Source organism: Ammospiza caudacuta, chromosome 4, assembly GCF_027887145.1.
Source record: "Ammospiza caudacuta isolate bAmmCau1 chromosome 4, bAmmCau1.pri, whole genome shotgun sequence".
Classification (NCBI taxonomy): Eukaryota; Metazoa; Chordata; class Aves; order Passeriformes; family Passerellidae; genus Ammospiza; species Ammospiza caudacuta.
Window position 1 is genome coordinate 14,173,312 of NC_080596.1, and position 12,461 is coordinate 14,185,772.

The 12,461-nt window shown below is 53.8% G+C and overlaps 1 protein-coding gene across 2 annotated transcripts in view; it reads left to right on the forward strand.

Annotated features, from left to right (window-relative positions):
- Positions 1 to 7,507: 7,507 nt before the first annotated feature.
- MFHAS1 (multifunctional ROCO family signaling regulator 1) overlaps positions 7,508 to 12,461 on the forward strand; it is a 34,700-nt gene continuing 29,746 nt past the window's right edge. For both annotated transcript variants that reach the window (XR_009274659.1, XM_058803628.1), the window contains exon 1: positions 7,508 to 10,700. Coding sequence is in view for 1 of the 2 variants with exons in the window: in XM_058803628.1 (XP_058659611.1) it covers positions 7,508 to 10,700 (3,193 nt within the window). In the remaining variant the exon portion in view is untranslated. The remainder of the gene's footprint in view (positions 10,701 to 12,461) is intronic.

Consider the following 12,461-nt stretch of genomic DNA (forward strand, 5'->3'; position numbering starts at 1 on the left):
CTTCGCGCCGCTCCGCCCCTCCCGGCCCCGTCACTGCGGCAACGGCGCCGCCCCGCCCGCGCTTCCGCCTGCCCGCCAACCCCGAGAGCCGCGCACGGACGTGACGCCCGCCCTGGGCCCGCGGGGCGCGGCCGCACCGGCCCCGGCACCGCCCCGAGTGGGGCGCGCCTGCCCCCTGCCGGCCGCGGCGGGCGGGCCGGGGCGGGGCCGGGGGCGCGGCCCGGGAGGGGTGGGGCGGGGCGGGCGGGGCCCGGGCGGGGGCGGGGGCGGGGCCCGGGCGGGGCCGGGGGCGCGTCCCGGGAGGGGCGGGGCGGGCGGGGCCCGGGCGGGGCCGAGCCCGGGCGGACAAGCGGAGCTGAGGGCGGGGCCCGGGAGGGGCGGGGCGGAGCCCGGGCGGAGCCCCGGGTGGGACCGGCGCCGTCCGGGAACCGGGTCCCCCGCGCGGCTGCCGGTGCCGGGAGACGGGCGGGACGGCAGCTCCTCAGGGGTGACCCCGGAGGGGAGGGCGAGAGGCGGTGTTCTCCTTCGGAGCCCGCTGTAGGGGCGAGGCAGCCTTCTTCTGCCTGCGCGGCACGGTCCGGCGGCGACACCAGAATGTGGGCAGCTGCTTCTTCACAGCCGCCCTTCGTGTCCGAACTCCGGAAGGACTTTGCCAGCTAATTGCAACGCCCCATTGTCAGATCCAAGCTTTGCGAAGTACTTCAGAGGCATTGGTGCGAATTGTTCCGCTTTCCACAGTTTGTTTCACCATCCAGGTGCTTTTGTGGCATCAGTGACAACTCACGTTCCTTTCCTGGTCACGCCGGAGGTGGGTGGGTTACCCGGGCCCCAGGGGTGGCCAGCGCTTGGCCTGGCGCTCACCTTCCTTCCCTGCAGGCAATCCAGCCGGCAGCGTGGCTTCATAAAAATCACAGAATCGTACAAGTTATGGGCTTGGAATGGACCTTAAAGATCATCTAGTCCCGATATCCCCTGCCACAGGCAGGGAACACCTCCCTCTAGACCAGGCCGTTCAAGGTTTTATCCAACCTGGCTTTGAACACTGCTTCATTCCAGTACAGCTCCTTTCCTAAAGCCAGGAAATGATGAACTGAGACCAGGAGAGAAAGCTGATGGAGAAACCTAAGTGGAGCCTGGCAGTTCTTTAAAAGTTGATTAGCTAAGCTGAAAGGCCACTTCTTCACTCATTCCAGGGAGGAAAGCAGCAGTGGCGCAGGGCCCATTGGCCAGAGCAAGGCAGCCACTAAAAAGCCACATGGAGCCAATGGTGGAGAGAGGCCAAGTGGGGAACACTCCATCTGCTCAGAAACAGCAGAGTGTGGAGAGGTGGAACAGGAAGCTGGGGCAGCCAGGCAGAAGGTTACCCAGGGTAACCAGTGCTAAAAGACAAGGAAGGGAAATCTAGGGAAATCAGGGACCAAAACATGCCCTCTGTAAGAATGAGCAGATCTGAACAACATAAGCAGAAGCATTTAAATAAGGATTTTGGTTTGGATTTGGAAAACAGAAGAAAGCTGAGATCACATTTCTCCTGGCTTTCTGATATCTAGGGAGGATATAAACACCAATTACAGTTTAGGAAAGCTCCAATAGCTATTACTGAGATCACTTAACTTTAATCTGTGAGAAAAGGGAGATTCCATCGACAGGAATAATAACAACAGCAACAATTTCTGGAAAATTCTCAGTACACCTGGTGGGGCAGCGGCCACAGGTCAGAGAATGGGAGGAGTGATGAGGAATTCCTGTTAAAATGAGTGAATATGGCCAAGGTCAGCCAGCCTCATCCTAGCAAATAGAACTGCCTTCGCTGTTTGGTAGCAAAAGGGCTTTAGGAAGTGTTTGCATAGCACCATGTGATGTGCTGAAGAAGCACTGACAGGTCTAGTGATGGGAGCACAGAAAATAGAAACTCAGAAGAAATTGGGATCTGGCCTAGTGCTACAAAGTACCTTCCTGCTGGTAATGAGAAGGGAGGCATTAAATCAGTCCCCATGACTAGTGGAGAAGTAAAAGATCCATTTGAATGTGCTCAGTTCTTGTTTGTGCCATGACTTAGGAGGCATGGGCCTTGACCAGACACTGAGAGAGCTCAGCAAGACCTCCCTGGCACTTAATCTGTACAGCTGCTGCTTCATAGCTGCCTTTCATTTCAAAATTCCAAAAGGAATTTTGCAAGCTAATTGCAATATCCCCCTTTGTCAGAACCAATCTTTGTAAGATATTTAAGAGGCCAGAGCATCACTATGCACTTGTTCAGCTCACCACTGCCTTCCTACAGTTTATATGTCACCCTCCAATTGCTCTTATGGCATCAGTGGCAGAAAACCTCAAATTCCTTTGCTCCTCTCTATTTCACATAAACCAAGACATCACTTTTATGAAATGTATTGGTATGCAAACATTTATTCTACTTCTTGAACGAATTTTAAAAGTACGAGTAATATCTTTTAAAATTAGGGATCCATGGTGGCCTTAAAATTTAATTGTTGGTTGTAGGATTGAGTAGGGAATGCTATACTCTGTGTCAGCCTTCAAAAGAAGGCCATTGGTGGATGAAAAACAGGACATGAGCCAGCAAGGAGCACTCACAGCCCAGAAAGCCAGTTGTGTACTGGGCTGCCTGAAATGAAGCATGGCCAGCAGGTCAAGGGACATTCTTCCCCTTTAATGCTCACCTGCAGTACTATATCCAGCTCTGGGGTCCTCTAGACTTGTTGAAGCGGTCCAGACAAGGGCTACAAAGATGAGCAGAGGGCTGAAGCACCTCTGCTCTTAAGACAGACTGAGAGAGCTGGATTGATCATCCTGGAGATGAGAAGCCTCTATGGAGACCTCATTGTATCCTTCCAGTCCTTAAAGTGGGTTTATAAGAAAAAGGGGAGAAGGACTTTTACACAGGCAGGTAGTGACAGAACAAGGTGGAACAGTTTTAAACTAAAAGAGGAGAGATTTATATTAGATGTTAGGAAGAAATTTTTTACCATGAGGGTGGTGAGGCACTGGAACAGGTTGCCCAGAAGAATTATGGATGCCCCACCTCCAGAAGTGTTCAAGGCCAGGTGAGATGAGGCTTTGAGCAACCTGATCTAGTTGAATCTAGTCCCCCCAAGGCAAGGGGGTTGGATTTGATAATCTTTAAAGGTTCCTTCTGACACAAAACTTCCTGTGATTCTATGAAAGGAATCATCCTTCCTGTACCTAGGAAGAAACAAGCAAAGCAATTGACATACAAATTGCCATACAAACAGTATGAGACCTACCTATGGGGAAGTGGGGCTGGGTTGTGGGTTACATGGGGCAGTTCTGGGGATGCACCTCCTCTTCAGACTCTCACACTTGGGTGAGGGTCCCTATCCTATTGCTTTCCCAAATTTCTCCTTAGTCTTCCTGCCCCACAAGTACAGCCCCACTGCTCCCCTACAGAGGGTTGAGAAAAACAGCAGTGCTGTTCATCCCAGCCCCTCCCTTTCTCCTGCTCAGAGCATGTCCAGGGTCTTTTCAAGTGCTGTCATCGCCATTTCTATGTGGCTTGTTAAGCCTTGGGGTAGATTCACAGCACTCCTGCAGAAATGGTCGGCAAAATAATCTGGAGCATGCAGTTCTGGCCAAAATTCCATCCTCACAGGGCTTCTATTTAAGGTTGAGGAGGAACATGTGGAGGATCTTTGAAAGCAGTCGGTCAACCCCAGCAGCCAGCCAGCCACTGAGCCCTTGGAAACAGGGCTTCCTGAATTGTGCCAAAGCAGGACCCTGGGCTGTGTGTCTGGTTGTGCAGAGGGCGTGCAGGCTCCCAGGGGCCTGCCAGCCTCACTCACTGCTGCTGCCAGAGCCTGTGAGCTCTGCCCTGGCCCACAGCACACCCTGCATCTGCCTGCCACAGCGGCTTGGTGCTTCTGTTGAGCTGATTTAAGTTCATGTCCTGTCACAAGCAGCTGGTTCCATTTGCACCTCTTGTCCTGCAAGGGCCTGAAATACTGTTGATTATTTAGTGCCTTTTCCCTGACCCAGGAAGAAGGTGCTTTACATAGAAGTCTTATTAATGATGCAGGTGCAGGGCTCAGTAAAGTGGAAGCACTTCAGATTTCATCTGAATAATTTAATTCCATCCATAGGATTTTGCAGGACTACTATTTAAAATTAATAACTGCAAATGCAATTCTGACATATAATGGAACCCACTGAAATGGGATTTTTTTTTTTTTTTTATAAAATGCTTTATAGATTTCCTGGCAATCTTACAGCCACCTGGCTGTAAGTCCCAGCTGATCCTGAGCAGCAAGAAAGGGGTTTGGTGTGGTTTCTGAATATTTTTAACCTCTAAAAATTAGGAAATGGCTCTAAAACCAGCATCCAGCATGCTGATGCTCATGTTTAATGGACCTCTAGCAAGCTGATGAGTAAATTGAGAGGAAATGAGGAAGTCATGTTTGGAAAAATATATCTCCTCTGCCTAAGAAGATGGGAAGATAAGGAATCATCTAGGTCTGTACCAAAAGCCACATTTTATGAGAAACAAAATCTTTTCCCCAGAAACTACCTATCTCATTCCCTATTGGCAGCTTTGACTGTGGTGAATGTGTTGAAAAAGCCAAGAGAAACCATCCCTGGCTGGCACCATCACGTATTTGCACACTCATGCAGGCATAATGGGATAAAGTGTAAGGCTCATAGGAAAGCAGCAGAGCTTTCCTCTTTGGACAACCTTCAAGCAGCCCTGGGGATGTCTTTGTGTCAGCATGCTGTTCATCACATTTCTTCTGCCTTAGCTTCATTCATCACCTACAGGAGCTTATCAAAGTTTGAATAGTGCTACATGACTTCTTCTCAATGGGGAGGAATTCAGCTCCTGCTGCTTTGCATATTTCGATAGGAAGGTTGACAGTCAAAGCTTTCCCTGCTTAGTGAAAAAACTTACCCTGTCTGTCCTTGCATGCTGCCAGAAAGATACGTTTAATACAGGCTATGACCTCTAATAGCAGGCAGATGGAGATAAGCACTGCTCTCCCTGGTGTTTTTCAGCTGGCTGAGCCAAGCAGCTGCTTGGAGCATCCCCAGTGGAGTTCCTCCAGTTTTCCCATGGGAAACAAGAGGATCATGCAGTGGCAGCCTTTTGAGTTCACTTGCTGCGGGTCATGTAGCAACTGGAAGCCTGCCCTGGCCTCAGAGAGGATCTGCAGTGCCCACAGGAATCATGGGGTGGGTGGCCCTCAATAATGATGCTGCTTTTGCTGTCTTTACCTGCACAAGGCATTGGAAAGAAGAAAATTTGCTGCAAATTTGAAGACAGGGTCAATTTTCCCTGCAGAGATGTTTTGTTTCTAGCAACACCATCTTGATTTAGAAATGTAATTTTGATAGCAACAGGTTGGGTGGTTTTGCATGTAGAGGGCAGGACATTAAACCATCAACCTGGTTTTATTTCTACAAGACTTATTGGGCAAGAGGATGGGAGAAGGGAATGACTCTTTCCCCAGTAGGAATTGAATGTGCCACTCTACAAATGAGGAAGGAGAGTGCTCCTTTTGGAGCACAGAGAAGGGCAACTTCTTACGTGACCTTCAGAAAAGGAAAGACACCAAAACTAGGTTAGCCCAAATAAAAGATGTATTGACCTACTGCAGGGATGCTCTGTAATAAATGAGTATAAGCTTGGAAACTACTTCTAGATGGGCACAATTTAGCAAAAGGCCATGAAGTATTTCTGTTTCCCAGGGAAACAGAAAGGAAGGATCTGGAAGAAGTTTATCCCCAGGTTGAGGACCTCTCAGCAGAGTCTCATGGATCATGTGTATCCCTGAATACTGTTCTCTCAACAGTGGCCCTAGAGCCAAAACATGAGCTCAGGACTGCCTCTGCTGGCTTTGGGCAGCTCCTGAATTCTACTTGGAAATGAGTTTTACCTTCATACAGCCACACTTTCTCTCAGCATGGACTTTCCTTCCTGTCCTTTGTGTCCTTTGTCTGGCTTTACCAGCCAACACAGGAAGATTTTCCTTACACAGTGATGCCATTCTCACTTAGCAGCAACCTGATGAAAGTTTCCCAGAACTTGGAGGGCCTGAAAAAGTCTTCTATCTCTGCTTGTCTGTTAATAATAGGAAATACAGAAACTAAATCTGAGCCTTTGCAATCTTGTAGTTTTAGTAATTTGTAAATTTAATAATTTAGTGCAGTGACTATGGCTCCACACAAAGCTGGTTCAGCTCTCTCCCCCTCTCCAGGCACAGTCAGATGCACAGGGCCACCCAAAAGGAAAGGTGTCGTTCTTGTGATGGCTTTCCACAATAAAGGAAGACAATAAATCTGGTTGCCCTGTGTACTACTTTTAATTTCTAATCCTTTTTTTTTTCTTTTCGTGTGTCTGAAGTAAGCTTACAGCATGCTTTAATGTTAGCTGTAACAACAAGGCGAAGGGTTGCTTCCACGGTGAAAGGAAGCACCAAAGCCCCCAAGGCACGCTGGAGTGCCCAGTGCTAAACAAAGACAATGACGTTTTACAATCTGTGAACCTCTGGCCACGGTGCATCGCTGACATTTGCAAGGGTAAGGTCACACATCTCGGGAAAACTGAGCGCCCACAGCCCGAGTCACCCTGATTCGCGGCTCCACTGTAAAGGGGCTCTCTTCCCCCTCGATAGCAGAGGCGGAAATTTCCACGCCTATTTCTGCGACCCCCTGGGGCAAAGCTTGACTGAGGAACCTGGAGAAGGCAGTGTTTAGGGTCTGGCCAGATGGATGCAGCACAGGAAACAAAGCATGGCAGGAAGGTGGCGGAGTTGCTCCGATTAACCAGAGGGCTGCAGGCTTTCGCACTCTCTCAACACGGAAGAACATTCACTGAATGGAAAGAAAGGTTAACCTCGATTTCTTGCAGGGCTGGATGAAAAATCAGCCCTTGCCTCGAGAAAAAATGACACGGGGCAACACAACACCTTTTGCCGTAGCTCCGTGGTGAGTCGGGCGGCTCGCAAAGCTCTCAGCGAGCCCAGGCACTGGGCGAGACCTGGGGCGGCGGCTGTCACACACCGGGGTCCCGGCGGCACCGCCGCCAGCACCGCCACCGCCGCTGCCCCACCGCCTCCGGGGCCAGGCGGGCTCACCCCACCGGGGCACCCGAAGGCCGCTCTCTCGGGCGTTGCCGGGGATAGGAGCCGCAGGCCGGGAGTCTCTTCCGGACCGTTCCTTCTCGGGGAGAAGGGGCCGGTGCCCGGCTAGCAGGGGCGGGGTGACCCCAGAGGCAAGGCCGGCTCTCCCCGGCGCGGAGGCGGCGCAGCGCTGCCGGGGCCGGGCCGTGACCGCGTCCCGCCCCCGGCGGGGCGGTGGCAGCGGCGGCGGCGGTACGTGAGCGGAGCGGAGCGGGGCGGCGCGGCAGCAGTGCCGGCGCGGAGCCGCGGGGAGCCCCGAGCCCGTCGCGACGGCGGCGACGCGCAGCGCGGCCGCGCCCATGGCGAGCGGCGGCGGCGGCAGGTAGGGTCGGGCGGGGCGGGGGCCCGCTCCCCCGGCCATGGCTCAGACGGAGCCCCCGAAGGCGGTGCGGCTGTGGCGCGACGCCGCCCTGCGCGCACGGAAGCTGCAGGGCGGCCCCGGCGAGCCCGAGCCCGAGCCCGAGCCGGACGCGGGGCCGCCGGGGGGGCCGCCGCCGCCCCCTGATGCCGCCGCTCCTCGCCTCCCGTCCCTGGCGGCGGCGGCGCTGGGGGAGCTGGAGGCGCTGAACCTGTGCGGGCGAGGGCTGGAGGAGCTGCCCGAGGAGGTGGGTGCCGCCCTGAGCGGGCTGCGGGTGCTCAGCCTGCGGCGCAACCGGCTGGCCCGCCTGCCCGCCGCCGCCCTGCGCCACCTGGACCGCCTGGCCGAGCTCGACCTCAGCCACAACCGGCTGCGGGGCCTGGGGGACGGCGGGGCGCTGGCGGGGCTGCGGGGCCTGCGCAAGCTCAGCCTCAGCCACAACGAACTGGGCGCCGAGGGCCCGGGGCTGCCCCCCCGCCTCGCCGAGCTGGGCTGCCTCGAGGAGCTCGACCTCAGCTTCAACCGCCTGCGCCGCCTGCCCGAGGGCCTGGGCCGCCTGCGGCACCTCCGCACCCTCGACGTCGACCACAACCTGCTGCCCTCCTTCCCTGCCCCGCTGCTGGAGCTGGCCGCCCTGGAGGAGCTCGACTGTTCCGGCAACCGCCACCTCGGGGCCCTGCCCGAGGGCATCGTTGCTCTCCGCCGCCTCAAGATCCTCTGGCTCAGCGGCACCGGGCTGGCGTCCCTTCCCGAGGGTCTCTGCCAGCTGAGTGCCCTCGAGAGCCTCATGCTGGACGGCAACCGGCTGCAGGCGCTGCCCGCTGGCTTCGGCAGACTACAGCGGCTCAAGATGCTGAACCTTTCATCCAACCTGCTGGAGGAGTTCCCCTCTGCCATCTTGGCACTGCCCAGCCTGGAGGAGCTCTACCTGAGCCGCAACCAGCTCACCGTGCTGCCCCCTCACCTCTGTCAGCTCCACCAGCTCCGCACTCTCTGGCTGGACAACAACCGCATCCGCTACCTGCCTGACTCCATCGTGCTCCTCCACAGCTTAGAGGAGCTGGTCCTGCAAGGCAACCAGATCGCCATCCTGCCTGAGGGCTTCGGGCAGCTTTCCCGTGTCACCCTGTGGAAGATCAAAGACAACCCCCTCATCCAGCCCCCCTATGAGGTGTGCATGAAAGGCATCCCCTACATCGCAGCTTACCAGCAGGAACTGGCCCACTCCCAGCCTGCCCTCAAACCCCGCCTCAAACTAGTCCTCATGGGCCTAAAGGATGCAGGAAAGACCCTGCTGAGACGATGCCTCATGGAGGAAAATGAGAAGAGAGAGGACATGGGAAGCCTGGAGGCAGGGAACACCCAGCACAGAGGGTTTCCTGGGCAACAGCAGGATGTTGGGAGGGTGGCAGTTGGGTGTTGCCCCTTTCCAGAGCCTCAAGACAATTCCTCAACTCGAGTCCCTGTCACGCAACAGGTGGAACGTCTCCCTGTTGAGCGGCAGGACATCCCTTCTCGTGTGCCCTCTCACCGAGCAAAAAGGGACAAAACATCCCCTGCACCGTCACTGCCACCCAATGTGCCCCGAGTACCACTGGGACTAGGACTATCAGGAGGCAGTAAGGGCATCGAGGTGATGGACTGGACAGCAGATGCAGAGAGGGGCCTGACATTCATTGTGTATGAGCTGGCGGGGGACCCGAGCTATGATGTGATCCAGTCTTTCTTCCTCTCCCCTGGAGCCTTGTATGTGCTGGTGGTGAATTTGAGTGCCTACGTCCCTCAGCACTTCTACCGCTCTGTGGGCTATTTCTTACACTGGCTCAGCTCCAAGGTGCCCCATGCCGTAGTGTGCATGGTGGGAACCCATGCCGACCTCTGTGCGGAGCGGGAGTTGGAAGAGAAATGCCTGGACATCCATCACCAGATCGCTCAGCAGGAGAAGAGGGATGCTGAGGGACTCCAGAGCTTAGTCCAGCAGGTGGATGAGGCTCTGGGACAGGACTTTGACCTGCGCTGCTCCAGCCCGCATGCTGCCTTTTACGGGGTCTCTGACAAGAACTTGCGGCGGAAGAAAGCCCAGTTTCAGTATCTTCTCAACCACCGCCCACAGATCCTGTCTCCAGTGCTGCCTTTCAGCTGCCAGGACCGTTGCCAGGTGCGTCGCCTGCGGGACAAGCTCCTCTCGGTGGCCGAGCACCGGGATATCTTCCCGAACCTGCACCGGGTGTTGCCCAAGTCCTGGCAAGTTCTGGAGGAGCTGCACTTCCAGCCTCAAGCTCAGCAGCTGTGGCTTAGCTGGTGGGACTCTGCCCGGCTGGGCTTGCAGGCGGGCCTGACGGAGGATCGGCTGCAGAGCGCCCTGTCCTACCTGCACGAGAGCGGAAAGCTGCTCTACTTTGAGGAGCACCTCACCTTGCGGGAGTACGTGTTCCACAACCTGCCGCGGCTCATAGACATCCTCAACGTCTTCTGCCAGCGGGATGCCACCGTGCTGCTCCAGAAACTGCTCAGCGACACCCAGATTGACGAACTGAGGACCACTCAACTCCATCATTACGTGGAGGGCTTCTTGCTGCATGGCCTCCTTCCTGCCCACGTTATCCGTCTCCTTCTTAAGCCCCACATCCAGAGTCGGGAGGATCTGCAGCTCATTCTGGAGCTGCTGGAGAAGATGGGGCTATGTTACTGTGTCAACAAGCCCAAATGCAAGCCCTTAAATGGGGCGGCTGCTTGGTACAAGTTTCCCTGCTACGTGAAAAACGAGGTGCCCCATGCAGAGGCATGGATCCACGGCACCAATCTGAGCGGACAGTCCTTCGTGGTTGAGCAGCTGCAGATTGAATATAGCTTTCCATTCATTTTCCCACCCGGCTTGTTTGCACGCTACAGTGTCCAGATTAACAGCCACGTGGTTCAGCGGTCAGATGGCAAATACCAGATTTATGCCTACCGGGGAAAGGTGCCTGTGGTGGTGAGCTACCGGCCTGCCAGGGGAGCTCTGCAGCCAGACACCCTGTCTATCGCTAGTCATGCGTCCCTACCAAATATCTGGACAGCTTGGCAAGCTATTACGCCTTTAGTGGAAGAACTGAATGTCCTGCTCCAGGAATGGCCGGGCCTGTACTACACTGTGCATGTCCTCTGTTCAAAGTGCCTTAAAAGAGGGTCACCCAACCCACACACTTTTCCAGGTAAGGCACAGCCCAGCTTGCCTTTCATCTCTTTTGGAGCTTTGCCCCTACTAGAAAGGTGTCTTGTGAGGTCAGCCATAGCTCTGGTTTTTTTTTTCTTTTTTTCTTTTTTCTTTTCTTCTCTGCTCTAACTCCTTTCCCTGGTGGTTTGAGTCATGAGAGAAAATATTAGGGTAGCTCCAAGGAGACAGGCTTAAAATAACCTTATTCTGAGAGGAGGGGGGTGTTACATCCCCCTTTGTCTGCGCCTTTTCTCTCTGCTTTTTGGGTTTTGGCCCTGAGGGTTGGCAGTGCCATTGTTGAGAAGTGTCTGAACTGTCCTCCTTGTTTTGATTTCTTTGAATGGGATTGTGCTGTTGGGGTTTTTTCCCCTAGTTCCTTTTACCCTGCAGCTCCCACTTCCTTGGAGCTATTTGTAAACATGAATAGAGATGCCTAAAACATTGCAGGTATTTCCCGTCCCCCCCTTCAACCCTTCACCCCCAAAACCTGGCCTTTGCTGCAGTCTGTCTGAATGCAGGAAAGCTCCTCCTGGCAGACAATGGGTGTGTTGGTCTCCATAGCCCTGTGTAAAAAGAGCTTTCTCTGAGCTTTCTTTGAGCCCTGTCTCTAGTAGGAAGCATTTCTCACTGAAGAGAGAAGGATACTCTATCTTCTTTGTTTAAGTGTCTCACCTAGAAGTGATTCCCAAACTGCCTTTCGGAGCTGTTCTCAAGCACGTTTTATTTTCCTTCCTCTCTCTCCCTTCCTCAAATGAAAAAAGCATAACCCCTCTCCTCTGGAACGTGACAGGTTGTGGTGCTTTTTAAAGCTGTCACCTCTAAAGTTGTGATTTTTATCGGTGATGTTTTCCAGCAGCATCTGTTTTACTTTATGTGTGCAGGTACTGACTAGTGTCCTCCCTGCTCTGCTTGGGTTTGCTCTGCGGCTTGCAGGGTGCCATGGGAAAGGTGCTTTGATGTGTAAATCTGCATGAAATCAAAATGCAGTCTGGACTGTGAGCAATGCTCCAGAAATCTGCATTGTAACAACCATGTTAGAGGTGTGTTGGCACATTATTAAGAGGTAGCCTGAAATTGTGCAGGGAACTGTAAGCATGATTTGACTTAGAGCAAGCAGTGGTGCTGAATTTGTTCATAAGCAAATGTGATTAATAAGGTGTGGGTTTTCTGGGGTTGTTTTGGGGTTTGGTTTCTTGTTTTTTGTTTTTTGTTTTTTTTCCTCTGGACATTTAGAATAAGAAGGTGCAGTTTGCTCCTCAGCCTGACTCCTGGCTCCATCAGCTGTATCTCCCTCCAACTGCTCACTTATGTAAGAGCCAGTGGACTGGGGGGTGAGCCCATGCTGTGAGACCTGCTGAGTGATATCTTGCTGCTGACATGGTGCATAGGGCAATGTGATCTGCTTTCCAAACAAAACACTCTGGAAACTGAAAAAACCAAACCTGCTACAGAACCCCTGAAAAAAACCCCAACAACCCTCCCCAAAATTAGTCACGACAGCAGACACGTGAGTGTGCAGTGTGATGGGCAACTGTTGAAGATTTAGCTTGTGAATTCCAGTCTCTAGTCACGCATCTCTTTCATTTTTTTTTTAACTGGTGAATGCTTTGTGGCTGTCCCTTTTCTCCCTGTGAGTAGATGATGCTTTAGAAGGGAAATTTGAAGGGAAGCCAGACTGTCTGCAGGCTGTTGCTGACCCCAGTGATGGTCAGAGCAGGTTCAGAAGCATGAGAGGGGCATTGAAGGGCCTTTTCCTTTG